Source organism: Caloenas nicobarica, chromosome 11 (genome assembly GCF_036013445.1).
Source record: "Caloenas nicobarica isolate bCalNic1 chromosome 11, bCalNic1.hap1, whole genome shotgun sequence".
In the NCBI taxonomy this organism is placed as follows: domain Eukaryota; kingdom Metazoa; phylum Chordata; class Aves; order Columbiformes; family Columbidae; genus Caloenas; species Caloenas nicobarica.
The window spans coordinates 22,570,035-22,589,347 of NC_088255.1; the positions used below are offsets into that span (position 1 = coordinate 22,570,035).

Below are 19,313 nucleotides of genomic sequence, written 5' to 3' on the forward strand. Positions count from 1 at the left end.
GGGGAGCTTCTGAGTCGTTTTATCTCCCTCCTCAGCCAGGGGGGAAACCAACCACCAAAAATGTGTGGACAAGGGAAGGTGGGGGGGTCTGCTGGTCCCCTGAGGGCGCCGGGCTGGGTTGTCCTTGCTGCCTGGGTTTCCTTCCCAGAGCGGGCGGGAGCAGCGCGGGATGATGGGGACACAGGGCACCCCGTGCCGCGCGGCCGCCAGCGTCCCCCGGCTCCCCTGGCAGGCAGCGATGGGGCAGGCGACCCGAGGGACGCGGCAGGGACGGGGACGGCTACGGACAGAAACCGTCACCGAGGCGAAGCGTGCGCTGGCCACGTCGGCTGGGTGCAGGGCAGAGAGCCCACGGGGACCGGCGGGACGGGAAAGCCACCATTGCATTCAGAGCGTTCATGAACTCCTACTGCCAGCCAGCCAGTACCTTAATGAACGTTTCCATATTGCCGTTAAAGAGCTTATGATTATAGACTGAGAGAGGCCTAGGTCTCCTCATTTTCTGTGGCTTAGGGGGAAGACATGGGGGCCTGGGAGAAAATGGAACAAAATAAATCAACAAAACACCAACAGAAATGCAATGACAGGGTGAGATCTCAAAGGTTATGACTGACAATAACATATCAACCACACAGAGCAGCCCACAGGCCAGGCGCAGCCCGGGTGCGGCTGGCAGGGCTGGCGGGCAGCAGAGCAAACCTGTAGGAACCCCCAGCTAAATCAGAGCTGTTCACTATACACTGCACACAGTATCAGGTCAAGGTCAAGACTGCAGCCTTTACTTCACAGTACTAAATTCAAATTCATCTTGATCGTAGAAACATTTAACAGATATGAGCCAACCTACCCATTACTTTCCATCCCCACAAGGTTCCAGTGTTCCCCTATCAGACAGACTCACCCCAGCCGCAGCCACATCCAGCCGCTGAACAAGATGTTGCTACGGGCCTGCAAAAGAGCCCTAGTTCCTACTGTAAAAAACAGTCATCTCCTGAAACCAGACAGTGACAGAGCAGCAACTGTGCCAACAACCACAGCTTGAATGAACAACGGGGGATCGGGAATGCTCCTCACGCAGAACTTGCTTCATTCGAGCCAGAGAGCAGTAAAGCTGCTCAACACAGCGGTCACAACCGCTCTGGCACCCATGATCCACAGATACAATCCTCTCCGAGATGCCAAATACCAAACCTGCTGCTCAGTGTTTGGGCTAGTACCAGGGATGACATTCTAGAGGTAAAAAAAAGGTGTTGGTGCTCAGTAGGGTTGCTAACACCTGCCTCCTACCTCCACCAGCTCAGCACTCTGGCAGCCTGAAAAAGCACCAAGAGCAGCTGAAGAGCTCAACTGATTCCTTGACATACCCACAATAAACCACAGCTGCCCCTGGAAAACAGTGGAGTATTCCTGTTTATTCCTAAATGGCTCTCGTCCTGCTGATAGATGGCCAGACAAAGGGAAGCGGGCAAACCTCCACCTCCCTGCAGGTAACTTCTCTTCAGGAGACATTCACAGGGATGTGAATGGTCCTTCATCTTTCTAGCGGGCAACCCCAAGATTCAAACCACCAAACAAAACGGTGAGCTCAGTCAACACACACGAGCAAACCCACCAGCATGTCTAGAACAGGCAGGTGTGTGCCTTGGGGTGACCCAACCCCTGCCAGCGAGTGAGCCCCCATCGGTCACACGAACAGACCCGCAGACCCTCTTGACCTCAGCACGGGTGACAGACGCCTGTCGCCTCTGGAAAAGAGGCCATGGAAACCTGGGACTTAGTGCAGTGCAGTGACCAGGACTTTGGAGGGCTGCTTCTTTATTCACATTTTTTTTTCTTCTTCCAATAATGAAGGACATTAAGACCAAAGTGCCTAGATCTACAAAAGGGAGAAAAGTAGCATAAAATCTTTAAGCGATTTCTGATCTGTCCTCTACCCCCAGGCTCTGTTGATGTCTGTAGAGGAGAGATCATGACTGCAGACAGAAACGAGTGCTGGGAGCCTCCATGCACAGTTGTGATCCACTAGTTCTTTAATCGGATGCCTTTAATTAAGCAATCTGACTCCACAATCCTATGGCTTCTCTGCACTCCTTCAGCTGGTCCCTGGGGAGCAGAAATGACCGCTGGCCCGGCTGAGCAGCCTGCGCTGCGGATGGAGCCCCCGGGGAAGGGGCCGAGTCTGCTCTGCCCACACCAACAGCCCTGCCCGGCACAACAAGGAGATTGTCTCCTTTGTTTTCCTTTGTGAAAGTAAAAGCAACTGCTGAAACGAAAGCAAACAGAAGCAGCAGGGAGTTGTGCCATCACCCTCATGTAGGAGGCTGTTATTCGCTCCTTTGATCGTTCTGGCCCGCGGCACCACCGCTCCGCCGGCACCCACTCCTGGTAAACCAAGCACTCAGGAGCAAACGCTCCTGATGACTCTGCCCAGCGTTTGGTGTGTTTTCCTCGCCAGCTCAGCACACAGCCCTGCCTGGCGCACCGCAGCACCACGGCTCAGCTCGCCAGCTGTGCCTCCACCAGCCACGGGCCAGCAAAACCCCGGGACACCGAGGCGCTGGGGCAGGTCCCAGGGACACCGAGGCGCTGGGGCAGGTCCCAGGGACACCGAGGCGCTGGGGCAGGTCCCAGGGACACCGAGGCGCTGGGGCAGGTCCCAGGGACACCGAGGCGCTGGGGCAGGTCCCGGGGACACCGAGGCAGCAGCGCGGTGCCGCAGTCCCCCGTGGGCAGCAGCCAGAGCAGTGCCCTGCCGCCCCACGTCCTCCGCTCAGGCCTCACCATCTGCTTCCACACTTCTCACACAGAATGTTTGGGGTTTTTTTCCTGGTATTACAAATTTTATCAAACACTGGAACAGGGTTGTAAAAAGCTAACACAGAGGCTGTGCATGTTCTGGGGAGATGTTTGGAGGCTTTGCTGGCCACATCTTGCTGTTAAAAAGCCAGCACGCCCAGAGCAAGCCAACAGAGCTCTGCAGAGATGCATTGTGGACTGGGCACAGATCAAAGCCTCCTCCCGGGTACACTCACCCCCAGCACTATCTCCTGCTGCAGAGCGATGGAAGTCTGAACACAGGCATGCTCTGCAGGCCCAGGCAAAGCAGCCAGAGCTGGGAGAGGCTTCTGGGGACAGATCCAGTTCCTCTGATGAACAGGGATGGTAGGGAGCGGGTAGACGCCCTGGTGTTGTGCTGTCACACAACCCAACCTCAGGTACGTGACAGGGCACCGCCCCGTGCTAACACAGCACTGCCAGGCACTGCAGAGCCACCCAGCCAGAAACCACACTGCAGCAAAAACCAGGGTCTGTTCCTCATCACCCTAACGAGTCCACTTCAGGCAACGCAGCTGAGGAGCAGGGCAGGGATGTGGAGCCCAGATACCCAACCACACAGGGCAGCTGGGAGGTGGTGAAATCTGAACCCCCCAAGCTGTGGCAGCAGCAAAGCAAACCAGCAAAGTAAACCAGCAAAGCTCCCGCGGCAGGGCCACCCTCCTCCTGCCACAGCCAGCCCAGCGCGCGCAGGGCAACGGGAAGGAGCCGCTCACCTGGTTGTTCCGCATTCGGCTCTTTCACCTGTGAAGAAACACAAGTTTCCATCATCTCTGCACATTAGGCACCACCAAACAACTGTTCGAACACATTCACACAGGCACTCACACTCATTTCTGGTTCTGTAAGCCCCTGTAATGGCTTCTGGCAAAAGGAACGTGCCCGAGGGCCCCACGGGTCAGGCAGATGCCGAGCTGGATGCTATACAAGCCCCCCCCACTAAAAGACATATTAGAAACCTAAGACTCAGCCACAAGAGAGGGAAAGCGTCTTCAGTTCCCACTGATAAAAAGGTTTATTTGCAATATGAAGCCTGTTTTGTAAGTAAGCAGCTGCAGTGCAGGTCCCCTGCAAGGAGAGCCTACGTGCACCAGCTGGGGCCAGCCCGACCCGGGGGGAAAGGGACAAGGGACGGGGGGACAAGGGATGGGCTGACGCCCCAGGGAGGCCGCCGAGATGGACTGTCCAGCTGCTTGAGGGAGCACCAGCAATAGCACCTCAACGCAGCCGAGGGTTCGGTTCCCCAGCTTTTCCTGTGAGATAACAGCCCATCTCATCCTGAGCAGGCAGACTTCACTCTGGCTGTCAATATTCTCATTCTTTCGTGGATTTTTAGTGCTTGGATTTCATATAAATGGCAGCATACCACCACTGATAAGATCTGTTCATTTTTTAAAGTATTTGTCAATCCACTGAAAAAAACCTAAACTAATTTCACATGCTGTTTGTGCCTTTCTCCCAAGGCCAGGAAAGCTGATTTATTCTTCCTTTTTTTAAGACACATAAAAGGAAACATTTGGCTGCACATGCCTCCTTCCTGCTCTCCCTTGGCAACTGTGCAAAGCAAGCTCGCAGCCAATTCCTCACTGAAAAAGCAAAGAATTCCAGTGTTCTGCAAACCAGGCTTCTTCCTAATAAGAATCAGCTCATGCTGAAATGCAGTATTTGGTATTTCTGGCCTAAATATTTGCTGAACGCCTACATGGCAGGATGATCCCGTGGCCTGGGAGAAATTCAGAAAGTTTTCATGTGAAAATCTTCCACGGCTGCTTTTGTGCAGCTCTAGAGAACTAAAATGCACTCTTTGAACAATCCCAAAGAAAGGTGGGAAAATAATAATATTCCAGGGAAATAATGATTTTGCAGGTCACTGGTTAAACTCAACAGCAGCAGCCAACCACAGACACCACCAGTCGCTCAAGAAAACAGACAGGTAAGACTGAAAGAAGGCACTGGTTTAACATGGTTTCGTGTGACGGGAGGTTCCTCCCGGACCTAACCCTGCGCCCCACCTTCTCCAAGAGTCTGCTTCAGCAAGTCGTGTTTAGCCTGCAGCTTCGTGATAAGGTTACTGCCATTCAAATACTCCTTAAATTTCTGGAATTAAAAATAAAACAAAGAAGGCGTGTTAAGATTGTTGGCAGAAACAGTCCGTAATTGATGTACACGTTTGCCTGGGGGCTGCTGGCGGGGCTGCCAGGCACACAAAGCGCCGCAGGGCTGAGCGGGTCCCATCGCCTCCCCGTCTCCTCGGTGCTGCGCCGCCCGCCGGGAACGCGCCCAGCTCCAAAGAACCGAGTTCAAAGCACGCTTGCTTTGGTCAGGCTTCTGGGAACAGCCTGGAACATCAAAGAGGCTTTCCCTGCGCTTTGCCTTTGTGCAGACAAGTGATGCAGAGCGAGAACTCCCACGTGTGAGACCCTCCCAGGTCAGGGCCCATCAGACGCTTTACGCGCTGGGCGACACGGACTGTGCAGCTCAACTTCTCCTTTCATCGTCACACCGTCGGACACCCGGTGACACTCAAGAGCAAGTGATTTTACAGATAAGAAGGGTGAGGGAGACAGAGACGGAAAATGAAAGGCAGACAACGGGAGTGATCAAATTCTTGCAAAAAGCACTAAAAAACCCAAGCACAACTCATAATGAAAACTGCGTTTCCCCCCCCAATTTGGAGTAACAATACTGCTGAGAGAAAGTAGAAGCTTTTTTGTGCATATGTAATATATCACAAGATGCTATTAACTCTAGTCTATTAACCATGCTACTTCTGCTGACCTGACGGCCTATTACTTGTATTTCAAGTACTCTCCCAGCCCCTGGGATCTGCCTGCAAGCGAAGCAGCGGAGCAGGGATGCAGAAGCAGCAGCGCCGCTGCCTCTCCCCGGCACGCACGGCACAGCGTGGCACCGCAAACCCGGTTGTCGTGGCTGCCACCAGCACCCCACAAGATGCAAATGACTGTTTAGTTCATCCCACAGCCAAGGGCAGATTCCGGCTGCGTGGGCTGGAAAAGGAAGGCTTGGTTCAAAACTGCAAAGGCCTCCAGGACGAGGCGCTGAAGGGTCTGTGCCCTGCTCCTGCGGCACTGCCAGGGTTTGGTCACAGCCGCCTGCTCCGGCTGCTCCTTCAGAAAGAAGGACACGGCAGCTGCTGGACTGCCCGTCCCCGAGCACTGCCCTGCCACCGAGACAGGCATTCCAACCCAAACCAGACAGAACACAAAGAAAGAGACTGAACTGCTTCTTGCTCTTCACTAATGAGCACTTACAATGGGACTCGGCCCTAGCAATTAATGCTTTGTGTGCTGTATTGCATAAGATGAGACTCACTGTAAAATAGAACATTTCGGTTTCCTGCTGGTTGGCTCTCCTCTTGGCGATGTTTATTTTACTCATGTAGGTCTCTGATGCAGCTGATTTGACCGACTCAGTGGAGCGACTATGCTGGAAGGCGTCTGAAACATCAAAATCCTCCACTGTCAGCATGTCCTGCAAAGTCTGCATTGTGGCATCCAGGGTTTTCCGTACCTATCAGAAAGAGGAGGCAGCACGGTTTGGAAGCAGGCTGGGAAAGGGACACATCTGGAGCCAAAACAACTGGCCAAGAGGCAGCTCCCGCTGGCCCCTGGAAGGAGCCCAAGCCAGAGCACCCCAGGAACCCCCTGCACAACGGGAGAAGGCTGAGCAACGCTGCCCACGAGGCCAAACACGACACCCACAGCAACTCCTCACCTCTTCGTTCTCTATCTTGAGGGTGGCGAGTCGCGACTGCAGCTGGTGGTACCGCATGAGCAGCTCGGTCTGCACAGGCTGCTGGGCGCTGACCTGGCACACCTGCGACAGGAGCGGTGCAGAGATGGGAGAGCGGTCAGTGGGTCACACACCGACCGGACACACGCATTTAAACACCAAAATTATTCTCTCGGGCACCCACAAGCTCCTCGCAGCCTCCAGACAGGCTGTGTCACCTGGTTTCTAATCAGCAGTGCCTGGACCCGGGCCAGCGCAAAGCATTTTCTACCCAGCATTGGAAAGCTGCCCTCTCAAGTCTTCCAATTACAGCAGGTAAGTCAAAGCTCCATTTTACAAATCTGTTGGGCAGTTCAGCTGCGAATCAAACCACAGGCTTCCTAATCGAGAGAGATACGGAGCAAGAGGCAGACAGAGGAGGAGCACTAATGAGCCAAGTGTCTCATTAAGAAAAGAAACTCCAATAGCAGCATATGAAGACAGAATAGAGGGGGATAAGGAGTCAGAAATAATTTAACAGTGATGGTAAGAGGAGGAGGAAGCCAGCCCAGGCCAGCACACTACCTCATCCCCCATGTGGGGCTGGAACTCGAACTTCAGCGGAGGGCAGAAGACCTGGTTGCACATGTCCATGATGGTGTGCTTGTCGCTCCGCGCGTCCAGGTTGTCCACGGCGTTCTCGATGATGTCCAGGCCCTCGTGGCGGGAGGTTTCCAGGTTGTACTCGGCAGACAGGTACGTCCGGAAGGTCCGAGCGAGGCTGGCGTGGAATCCCAGATCACAGCACTGAGAAACACCAAGGAAGGGTCTGGTCACACAAATGATCCCACCCCTCTTCTGGAGGGTCACGCGTACGTAAGACATCCAAAAAGACACTGTATGTCCCAGAGAAACACCAGCCCTGTCATACCAGGCTGTATTTAACAGCACACCACAACACCATGTTAAAGGCAAGAAGGAAAGACGACTGAGGGAGAAGAGCTCCCAGGGAACAAACATCCAGACAGTGCAGCGACCCTGCGCTGGACCCTCCCCATGGCACCAGGGTTTGATCCCCTCCGCTGCACCGGAAGAGCACGGGAACTTCTCAGGCAGGGCAGAGGAACAAAGTCACCCAAAAGCGCAGTTCTCCCCAAAGTCACCCAAAAGCGCAGTTCTCCCCGGCCGCCCGCCCAGCCCCGGGGCCAGCGTGACTGCAGCGATGGCAAACCCTGGTGGTCCCCTGCAGAGCCCCCGGGACGCAGCCAGAGGGCCTGTGCCACTGCGAGTCCCCGGCCAGTCCCTTCTCGCCTTGTGATCTGCCCTGCAAGTGCTTCTTGCACAGAGAAGCCATTTTCCAAAGTTATCAAAGGCAGGCGGACGTGCACACAAGATGGCACTGCAAGATGTGCCCCGCAGTACGTGCAAATCCTTTTATCCTCGCCAGGAACTGCTGCCTCTCTCACAATGGAGCAACTTCTCATGCATAACTGATCGTTCTCATGTTCACCTTGGGGAAAACGATAAAACTCTGAGCTAATTGCTGCCAAAATACTGTACGTTAGACAAAAGCCTGTTTTTAAACTCTCTTCTCAATATAATTGAGTTTGGCATGTTAAGTAGAGCAACAGCACAGGCATTCACTGCTATGAACGCTTCATCACGGCTGAGCAAAAAGCAACTCTCAGCAACCCCCTGCCCGTCCCCAGCGGAGCCCCGGCACAGCACAAACCCCGCAGGGCGCGGGGGCAAGGACAGGCACCCCAGTACCGCCCGAAGCCTGGAGCTGTTGTCTGCAGGGAAAGGCAAGAGAGAGCGTGCTGGAAGCAGGAGGAGCGCAGCCCTTGGGGCTGAGCGCGCTGGGGGCTGTGAGGAGAGCACGGTGAACACAGCGGCTGCCTCCAGAACTGGAGCACTTCTGGGTCTGGGACGTAGGAGAGGGCGGGAGCTCCTGATAGAGGATGTAAAGTTGGGTAATTCTAGCTTTAGCCTCTGTGAGGTGTTCCGTAATCCTGTGTCCCCAGCACACCCCGTCCTGTCTGGGGCACAGCCGGTCACCGCAGGCGGTGGCAGTGACACAGGGTCCACACCATGACCTGCAGAGATACCCCCAGGTGCAGGAGGGCTGTGGGTCACAGGGACACCCCTGTGGGACAGGGACACCCTGCGGGAGAAACAATGGACCCCGTGAGAAACACCTCCCACAGCGTGCAGCACCGCACTGACCAGCGCCAGCAACTTGCGCTTATTACATGAGCGCTACCCCAGGACAGCTCGTATTAGAGAAGTTGAGATGCCTTGCTGCCACGCAGCTTGAAGAGCGAGCAGAAGTGCTCGCCTCACCAAACCCACCCGGCACAGGGTCAGTGGCTTCAGCCCCAGCGCAGCCCCACCAGAACCGCCGTCAGGAGCACCGGCGCGGCACGAAAACCTCCAGAAAACAGCAGGAAGATTGCCAGCATGTTCCTGTTGACCCAAAAAGAGACTAGCTTTTCCACAGCGGCAGAACTCCCTGCTGGGAGCTGGCGTTTCAGAGGAGCCTCCTCCAGCTGTCCAGCATCCACAGGCATCGCCAAACCGATGCAGAAAGGCATAAAAAGTGATTCTGCATCAGAACATCAGTATTGATAAACTCGAAGTGAAACACAAAAACTCAGCTGGTGCTACAAGCAGCTCCAACTAAAGAAGTCGTCTTGTGCTTTCTGCCGATCCGAAGAGACAACTCTCAGCTCGGATCAAGTCACAGAGTTGTGTTTGGTTTAGTCTGCGCGAAAAGCAGCAGTAAAAGCACAGCAGGCCGACTCCTGCTCACAGATACACGAGCGCAGCCTGCCCGCCCCCATCCAGCCTTTTAAAGCAGGGAAACCACATGTGCAATAATGAGGATTTTTGCAGGAAGTATCCAATGGTCATAATCCACCACTTATCCTGCTTCTACTTAGCTCCTAATCTTATTACTTGAAAATATGTGCAGTTAAGGACCGGTACAGCTCTGCCTTCACAAATCAGCAAGCACCACAAAAAACAAGGAATCGGGGCAAATTTCTATTCACCACTTGAGGCGAAACGTTATTCTAGCGCAGCAAGTCCCTCCCATGGGACAATTTTAGTGTGAACGCCTGTACAAGCGCTCGGGGGATGCACAGAGGAACCCATGAGTTGGGATGTGGCCCCACAGCTGCCCTGGCCCCACGGCCATGCGGGTGCACCCGGTGCCCACGGGCAGCCCAGGGGGAGTGGGGTGCGGGCAGGCTGGGGGTGCAGGCAGGGCAGGTGGGGGTGTAGGCAGGTTGGGGTGCGGGCAGGTTGGGGTGCGGGCAGGGCAGGCTGGGGTGCGGGCAGGGCAGGCTGGGGGTGCGGGCAGGGCAGGCTGGGGGTGCGGGCAGGGCAGGTTGGGGTGCGGGCAGGGCAGGTTGGGGGTGCGGGCAGGGCAGGTTGGGGTGCGGGCAGGGCAGGTTGGGGTGCGGGCAGGTTGGGGGAGCGGGCAGGGCAGGTTGGGGTGCGGGCAGGTTGGGGGAGCAGGCAGGGCAGGTTGAGGGAGCAGGCAGGGCAGGTTGGGGGTGCAGGCAGGTTGGGGTGCAGGCAGGTTGGGGTGCAGGCAGGTTGGGGGAGCGGGCAGGTTGGGGGAGCGGGCAGGTTGGGGGAGCGGGCAGGGCAGGTTGGGGGAGCAGGCAGGTTGGGGTGCAGGCAGGGCAGGTTGGGGTGCGGGCAGGGCAGGTTGGGGTGCGGGCAGGGCAGGTTGGGGGAGCGGGCAGGTTGGGGGTGCAGTCAGGCTGGGGGTGCAGTCAGGGCAGGTTGGGGGTGCAGGCAGGTTGGGGGTGCAGGCAGGGCAGGTTGGGGGCCCAGCCCCCCGTGCTGAGGCCGGGGCAGGATCTGCTCTCCCGCCACAACCCACCGACCGCAGTTCTGCACCCTGAACACAGGACTGTGCCCGTTTCCCATCGCACCTCCCAGCCTCTCACTGTCGTTCTCCCACCCTGTTGGAAATCAATGCTATAAAAAAAAGTTAGAGCAGGAGAAAATCTCTGCTGCTGTTCAAGGCTGGGAATTCCCAAGGCATACAGGACTGAGCTGCTGCAAAGGCAAACGGCTGAATCGCACAGAATCCGAGGAACTGGGGCTCAGGGCATTGCCAGATGCTCTGGAGAAAAAAATTCCCTGTGAAACCTTCCCTTTACTCTGATGCTGAACTCATGCTGAAGCCAGCGGGTATTTGCAATGCCCAGAATTCGGTTGCTACCGAGAACCAGGGCAGGCGCTTTGCTCACACGCTGCGGCCCTTGAAGTCGCTGGTGATCAGCACCGTGCCGGCCGCTCCACACCCCGGTGCCCAGCGAACAGAGCGGGGACTGCCGTGAAATTCCCAGAGAAACACACAAAGAGGAGGGGAAAAGAAAAAGAAAGAAAGAAAACACTTCAAACTCCTGCTCCCAGCTCCAGAACAAATGGCATTTTCTCACCCCTCTCATCCCTTTGATGGAAAATAAATTAGAACCACAAATAATAAGCCTTAGTCTTTCTGCAGCGTCTTTTATCTGGAGAGCTCAAAGCTCTCTGTATATTAATTCATTAAGCCTGGTAATACCCCTGCAAGGGGTGGAAATATTACAGTGTTCAACTTGAGAAACAAACCGACAGCCCCGAGCTCAAGCAAGCTGGTTTTGGCCCAAACGCCACGGAAATCACCCCATCTGCGTGTCCCAGCGCAGAGCTGCGCGGAGAGGCCGGGGGCTGCCGACCGCGCTGGCCATTGCCCCAGCGCCACCAGCCCCGCCGCAGCGCTCACCGCGGCCATACAGCTCCTCCGAAGCAACGGTCCCGGTCCACCAAGTTCAGCGCTCTGCCCTAGGCGGCCACCACGACGGAAAATCTCCTGGACCACTGATTTATTTTTAGCCAAACGGGGAACGTCGTGTGGATCCAGCCAGGGAAGGGCAGGATCCTCCCCGGCCCTTGCAGCAATCACCTCGTGCCCTGAAGCGTGAGATTGGATTATTTCTAATCAAAGGTTCCTTAACTATAAATATTACAGAGCCAAATATCATGTAGCCCTTTTCAAAATCTAGCGATAGTTAATTAACTCTATGGTCTCTGGAGCATGTTTCTTTCTGGAGGATTTTTAACCTACATTTTATTTTGCTCCTTAGTCTCTCTATAGCAATTCCCTCCCCCATGCATTTTCTTAGGGATTTTTTAATGCTGCTGTTATTTGGTGGTTTGGGGTTTTTGAAGGTCAGGGGTTTTGTTTGTTCGGGGGTGGTGTTTTGGTTTCGTTTTGTTAAGATGAATACATTGGTAAATTAATCTTTTAAAGGACATTAAGACCTTTCGAACAGCTGGGAAAAGCAGTCGAAAGTATCGAGGAGAAATTATTTTTTCTAAAGTAAAGTACTGTTGTTTTTTTGTACCAAGCTAATAAGGTCTATCAGACAAAGACTGATTATGGTCTTCAGGCTGTAAAATTTACAGACTGCATGACACTTCTAAATCGTAAAACAACCAGCACGTGCTTAGTTTAGCAAGCCAATTCAAGTGTCTGTGGTATCCACGAGAGGAATAAATCATTTACTATGCGCAAACTTTGGCAAAAAAGGTAGTTTTGCCATATTATTAAAGCCAGAACCGGCAACATTTAAGAAATGTGTATTGGTTGGATTCTTTCAGTTCAATATAGTATTTCAAGAACAGCTTAGTATAAATTGGTGGTGGTAGTAGAGTATCATGATTTATGGTTCCTGTTTACAAACAGGTAGCTATTATTAATAACCTGCATACAGAAGAGTAATAGAAGTTTACCAAACCAGGGTACTGGTATATGAAAAAATGATGTCCGATTTCTGAAAGGAAACCAAGCAAATGCAGCGCTTTCCAAGCCTCTCTTCATCCATGGAAGCTCTGTGTTGAAAAAGATCATACAAATTTAATCTTTTTTCTTGCATTTGTTCTCCTAACACGCACGAAGCTTTTAACGGCATACGGATATTTGTGGGTTTATCACCCATTTCCACTGCCACAGCAACTCGCAGCGCGGTGCCTGTGCCCGGGGCTCTGCCGGCTCCGGCGCGTTCTGCTGCACCCGTCGGGGAAGCCGCAGGGCTCACTGCACCACGGCAGCTGCGGGGTTTGTTCTCCCCCGACGTGGCACCGTGGGACCCCACACCCCGGAGCTCTGCACCCCTGCGCTTGTTCGGGGGGCCGGGGGTGTCCCGCCGGGGGAGCCTCCCGCAGCAAACACCCGCGCTCCAGCGCCAGCGCTGCCCCCTCATCCCTGCAAAGCTCCTTGGGGACAGCAGCTCCCAAACCCAGAGTGCCACCTCCCAGAGCCTCCTCCCGGCGCAGAGCTGACCAGCTCGGGTGCTGGGGCGGCCGGTGACATCCCCGAACTGCTGCCGCTGCAACAAGGACACAGCAGCCCTGCGGTGACGGCACTGAGCCCCCGAGACAGCCTCATTCCTCCCCATGGAAGGTTTATTCTTTCTATTGCCGCACTGCTGACTTTATTTGCAGTCCCCTGCAGGCACCGCGGCTCGGTGGCAGATGCTGCTCCGGGTGACAGGGCTCCCGTGACCGAACACACCTGGCTCCGGGGGCTGGCAGAAAGCCCACTCAAAGGACAGCATGGGAGGAACCGCTGGGCCTTTGTGGAACTGAAAGGCTCTTTATGCTGGAAAAATTGCTTCAAAGCAACAGCGCAAACCCCCGAAAGAGCCCCTCTGCTTGTATAAATCAGCATCTCTTCATTAAAGCCGGCGTTGCCACACAGAGCTGCCCAGCCGGGGATGTCCCCGCGCAATCACGCGGGGAAAGGCCACACGAAGCTGCGGCGGCGCTGGCCCAGCAGGCACGGACGTGCCCGGCACCCAGCCGCCCGAACACGCTGACACGGGCTGCGGGACCTGCCTGCACGGATCCGAGTCATCTCTCGGTGGACTCAGCACCTCTGAGTCTCCCTCTTACTCAGGAGGCTGAACTCCGCACACAAACGCACCCACAGCGTGCGACACCCCACGGCGTGGGACCGCGGGTGGCAAAACCCGAGTAAAACCCGAGCAAAACCCGAGCAAAACCCGAGCATCCCAGCCAGTCCCACCCACCACCTCACGTACCAGGTCAGAGCAGCCCGACTCCTGGCCCTGCAGAGCACCCGGCGCCAGCTGGAAACAAACACTTCTCATTTGCTCTGCTGTGTTCGCTTTTATCCTCATTTTTTTCTTTGCTCTTTCTCTAAAGATACTATGCATTTATATACATATTTTCCAGCCCCTACTCTCCTGCCATTGCTGCAAAACCCAGAGCTTTACTGTGAGGTGAGTCAAGCCAGCTGCAGATTTTTGACATAACAATTTTGGCTGCTGTTTCTGCTTCTTAACTTGACTGAGCATCACTTGACCATGTAAAAAATGGCAATGCCATCAGCTAAGTTTTCTGTGGACCAAACAATTTGGCAGTAATGCATAATACTAAATTCCTCGGAATTCTCCTCCTTTCCTTGCTTATTTGTCTCCAATATGGCAAACACACTAATCCCTCGAGAAGAAAGCTGCTGTTTCCAAGGGATTTACAGGAGGCCGAACAAGTTCTGGTGGATCAGTACATATTGACACCGACCGTTACATTTTATTCCACCCAATCTAGCGATATCTTTCATGTGACCACTTCAGAATATTCTGCAGCCATTTCACACAGAAATCCAGAGGGACGGATAAGCAGCTTTATCTCCACTTCACATATGTGGCCAAAGAGATTAACTTGGTCACACAGTTAATAACAGAAATGAGAGATGAACCCAGGCGTTTTAATATAACACATGGTTCTTTGAGGGAAGAGGCACAACGGCGTACTTTAAGTCCAGGTCTAATTTGATCCGTCTCTGTATTCTTCTCTCTTTCTAAAGGACAAAACAAAAAGGCCACTGGAGACAGAGGGAGGGACAGACACGCTCTGTGCCACTTCACGGCTCCTCTGATCAAGTTTTACATTTCTCATTAAAACCGCAGCCCGCGGAGGACTCTCCGCCCTCTCCCAGAGCAGCTGGGACCTTCGTTCTCACCAGAGCGGGAGATTAGCACAACGGCTTTGTGATAGAAGTCACTGCTCCGCGGCGCCGCCGAGGGCACGAGAAATGTCAAGGCTGTCCCTAATAGATGACACTGAGCCACCTGGGATTTGGGGGAAACGCTGCTAAATTAGCTGCTCCAGTGTCCCGACGGTTCAGATTTGCCTACAAATCAAAACCCTGCACACGGCAATTTGTGCTTGATGTGAAGGGCGTGCGGAGCCCCCAGCCCTCCTGCGTCCCGACGGACAGCACGGGGCAGCGTTCACCACCGGGAGACGCGGAATTTGCACAGCTGCAACTGGCGGGCGCTGCTGGGGCACGGCCAGCCCGGTTCGGAGCCAAACCCGCAGCCAGGGCTCTGCGGCCGGCACAGCTGCGGCTCCCCGGCCCTGCTCCGAGCCCGGAGAACTTGCATCCTGCCGCGTCCACAGCCCGTGTCTGCAAACAGCCCTGTCCCTCCTGAAAGGCACCGTCTTCTCATCGGCGCTAAACCTACTGAGATTAAAACGCTCACTTTAAAACTGCATCTAAAAATATCCGCTCTCGTTCTCCTTGCCGCGGCTCACGCGCCCGCAGAAGGCCCTGGGCCGCTGGCTCCGCCGGCACCTCGTCCCCCAGCACCTCCCGGACCCTGCCAAACCCCTCTGGCCGTGCTCTTTCCAAATACATTGAATTTGTACAAAAGTCCATTCAGATAAACTACTCCTCCTTTTGGAGCTTTAAAATTAGGACACCGGTGTGCAGCTCGCACATCCAATATTTTGTTTTCTTTGGGGAACAGAATATATAATTAGAGGAATTTAGCCGCACAGAGTTGAACATGCTTTAGTTAAAGTCCCCTGAAGGGTTTCCTGAAGCGCGGAAGAAAAGCCATCTGCTGACTCCGGTGGAAGTGTCAGCGAGGAAATAAAGTTGGGAGGAATAATATAAACAGCCAGAACTAAAATGGAACTCGGCAGCTCTCCAGGAAATCAAAGTCCTCAAAACACCATGAAAATAAGTCATTCTTGCTTAAAAGCTAATAAATGAGAGAGAATATACACAACAAATAGCAGAAACCCCACAGATAAATCAAGGTGTTATCATACCTTGCTGTTCAAATGTCTCCATAATCAAGTTATTAGTTTTTCAATATGGCTAAATACATTTTAAATAATAAAGAGAACAAAAAGAACATACTGAGAATAATTTATCGTATCTCAAAATCTGGAAATCATCAGGGGTTTTGCATCAGACTTACTTTAATTAATGCTTAGAAGAATAAATATACGTTAGTAGCTTAGTAAAGGAGATAAATACTCCAGCTCATTTTTAAATTATACATTTAGGTAATGACGAAGCCAGAAGACTAACTCAGTACTTAGAGATCAGTTATTTATGTGCCTGTTGGAGCAACTCCAGCAGGAGGAAGCTGCACAGCGCAATCTATACCACTGTGAAGACACCTATTAAAGGAAGAAATGGAGATCTCTTCTCTTGAATCATTTAAAAGCAGTTTGTAGGAGTCGCTGATACACACGAGTCGCAACTGCTGCCATCGCTACGAACCTGTGGCTGTTTGGTGCAGCGAGCCCTGCAGGCACAGCCGCGGGCAGCGGCTCCGCGTGCTCAGCCGCCGGCACAGTGCGACGGCCCGGCGCGAGCGCCCGGGGAGCTGAGAATGAAAACCTTCCGTTTAACAAGAACAAGGATGTACCTGATCTTCGGGAGAGTTTATCTGTTCCAAACGCAGACTAATGGATGGGCCGGGGAAGCTCAGCCTCGCCTGGCTTGCCCCAAGGCAACTCCAAGAGCTCTGGACCTGGAGAAGATGCAGCTGCAGGACATCCCCCGGTGGGAGTCACAGCAGATGAAGCCTCCACTTGAACGTGAAGGAAAGGACCACGTCTGCGCGGGTCTGAAGGCAGAGCCAGCATGCACCCACACCCAGACCTCAGCCTGAAAGGTGCGGAAAACATTCAAGCCATTTCTGGTTTGTAACTGGAACACAGTTCAATCCAGAATCTCCTGTTATGTGCTCAGGAAAGCGTTTGGTTCAGGCTGGTTCATATCCTGCAGTTATAACAAAAAACTGCATATTTTTTTCCAGACACTGCTGAAAGTAGTTTATATGTAGCATAAATATGAATCAATGACTTTGTCGTGTGATCATGTGGCCACCGTAAAGCTCCACAGCAGCTGCCCAGAGAAGCCGTGGCCAGCACGTCACCGAAGCGATGCAGGCTGGACAGGGCTCTGAGCAGCCTGACGCAGTGGAACATGTCCTGCCTGTGGCGGAGGGATGGACCAGATCAGCTTCAAAGGTCCCTCCAACCCAAACCATTCTATGATTCTATGACTCCCATGTAACGGCAGCTCCAGCTCTGCTCACGTACACCTGCACCAGCATGTGTGCAGCTGGGAGGAAAAAAACACCACAGAGGAAAAAAAAAATCCAAATTTACAGCACATTTTCAGGCCCTAATCAAACCTATTTTAAAGCCTCAACAAATACCCCTTCACCACCAGCACATGAGCGCGCGCTTCAGGACCAAACGTGCTCAAAATGTAGCTGTGCAGGATACAGGGAGGCAGCACTTACATCGATGAGGTCGGAGACATCGTGGATGTAGTATTTACTGACAGCTGCGTTGGTGGCTGCCAGGTTCAGCAGGTAGTCGTTCCGGGCTTTAGTACACTTCAGCTTGTTTTCAGAATATTTGGCTTGTCTCTGAAAAAGCAAAATGGAGCGTCAGAGTACAAATAGGATGCTACTTTCACAGCTTCCCTTCTGCAGGGCCCCACAGCACCCTGCAGCCTGGGTGTGACATGTTAATTAATAAAATTTGGTATTGGATATGAAAACAGGCACCTTTGCCAGGACGGAGATCGCATCTGAACATCCCTGGTTCCGTCAGCCAAGGCACGAGTGCACCCCGAGCACAGCTGCTCTGCCTTTATCTCTGCAGTCATGGGGGTTTTGGCATCAATCAAAATTAGAGGGCCAAATTTTCCTCCCCAATATGCTGACATACATTTGGACTTGCTCCAGATTCATGCAGCTGTATCAAAGTGGAACCTGGCCCAGAGGCCCAAGATACAAAATTTAGAATAGGACCCAGAATTCAAAACTCTGTAGGGAAGCAGATGTGCTGAGATCTGGGGCATTTGCTCAGGCAGATCACTAGTCTAGAGGTTTAACCCCTCAAAGTAGTGTGCTGCTAGACAATGTCCCAGCGCTGGGGCAACGTGTGAGCAAAGCCGTCCCGGCTGGGAAAGCTATTGCTTTTTCTCCAAAATTAACAGAAAAATTACAGTTGGAGAGGCTGGGATTGCTGAAGCCAGAATGGAGTTAAGTGTTTTGACTAGCAAAGCCAACTGAATGCTGCACTGCACTCCCAGACAGTCTGCAGAGGAAGAAACAATTATTTTATAGAGCTGACCCTTGTCTTGCCTGCCACGAGTCTCTGACTGAAGGAACCCTGGGACAGAAGTCAGGAACAGACCACAGCCCCCGCAGTGGGTCTGTGTGCGGATGAGCGGACGCGGCCGTGCCGGGGCAGACGCCGGCGCGGTGCCTCCTCGGCATCCGGCGCAGCCTCAGTTCCCGGCTCCCCCGTCCTTCCCTCTCACCCACCTTCTCCTTCATCTTCTCAATCTTCTTGACGGAGCTGCGCCGCTGGGGCCGGTCCTCGTGCCGCAGCAGGTTCACGCTGATGTCCCCTGACTTGTTGAACTGCTTCTCCTCCTGCTTCTCCGCCTCCTTCAGCTTGCTCTCCGCGCTGATGCTTTCTGCGTGGTACATGTGGTAGGTCTTCATCACCTGAGGAGACAGGGGCTGGTGAGCCGCCTGCCCCACGGCCACGCGTGCTGCACCAGGAGGTGACAGCCCAGGGCAGCCGGAGCAGTCCCGGCGGTGCCTGGGCTGTCTGAGGCCACCACAGCGTTAAGGAACAAGGTGGGAAGAAAAAGCCCATAAAGTCAAGCCCATCGCTAGCCCTGTTCCCAAACGGCACAGAGCTGGTGTAAGGACCGTTGCCCCCGCCGCAGGCCACGCCGAGGTAGCCGCGCAGGGCACTCTGCATCCTCCTGCACCGAGACGCAGGGACAGTAGCTGCCAGTGCTTGCACCTGGGACAAGGGGCTCCATGACAAGAGACTGCAAGGAGCCCAAAGTCAACCTGAAGTCACTTTTGACCCAACCCTTCTGTTCCTACACTCAAACCTGCTAAGTCAACCCATCAACGAAAGCCCTGCTCTACCATCCTGACAGCAGATCCCATCTGGAAGGTGGAGGAGCTGCAGTTCCCAAGCAGAAACAGAGTTTGTCTCTGATCAGCATTAAATTCTCTTGCTGCTGCGGGTAAGCACAGTCAGTGCCAGGGCGGGCTGCAGCGACACCGAGTCCTTTACACTCAAGATCACCATCAGTGATGCTGATCTACTGCCAGGAAAACTCCTGCAGGCAAAACCTCCACCACAGCCTCTCCTTGCAGATACAGAAGCCCGGAGGGCACATTGTGATCACTTTAATGGGGCTGGCAAGAGGAACACATCTGCTCTCCTCTCTTTATGCCTTTAGTCACGTTGTCCCCTTTTATCATCTCCCCTCGGGATGAGGATGTTTTGTTTCACATCGCCTTGACAAGGCTCGAGATGCCGGCTCCTCGCTGCAGATCGGCTCACACGGAACGCCCGGGCAGCGGCCC

The 19,313-nt window shown here is 53.8% G+C and overlaps 1 protein-coding gene across 4 annotated transcripts in view; it reads right to left on the reverse strand.

Moving 5' to 3' along the window:
• Window positions 1-19,313, reverse strand: part of SRGAP3 (SLIT-ROBO Rho GTPase activating protein 3) — an 89,306-nt gene that overhangs the window by 16,339 nt on the left and 53,654 nt on the right. For 3 of the 4 annotated variants that reach the window (XR_010606786.1, XM_065642316.1, XM_065642317.1), the window contains exons 5-12: window positions 18,243-18,428; window positions 17,208-17,336; window positions 7,153-7,374; window positions 6,571-6,672; window positions 6,169-6,366; window positions 4,848-4,932; window positions 3,552-3,579; window positions 428-530 (exon numbers count right to left, since the gene is read on the reverse strand). Coding sequence is in view for 3 of the 4 variants with exons in the window: in XM_065642316.1 (XP_065498388.1) it covers window positions 428-530; window positions 3,552-3,579; window positions 4,848-4,932; window positions 6,169-6,366; window positions 6,571-6,672; window positions 7,153-7,374; window positions 17,208-17,336; window positions 18,243-18,428 (1,053 nt within the window). In the remaining variant the exon portion in view is untranslated. The remainder of the gene's footprint in view (window positions 1-427; window positions 531-3,551; window positions 3,580-4,847; window positions 4,933-6,168; window positions 6,367-6,570; window positions 6,673-7,152; window positions 7,375-17,207; window positions 17,337-18,242; window positions 18,429-19,313) is intronic. The other variant, XM_065642319.1, reaches the window with a different exon arrangement.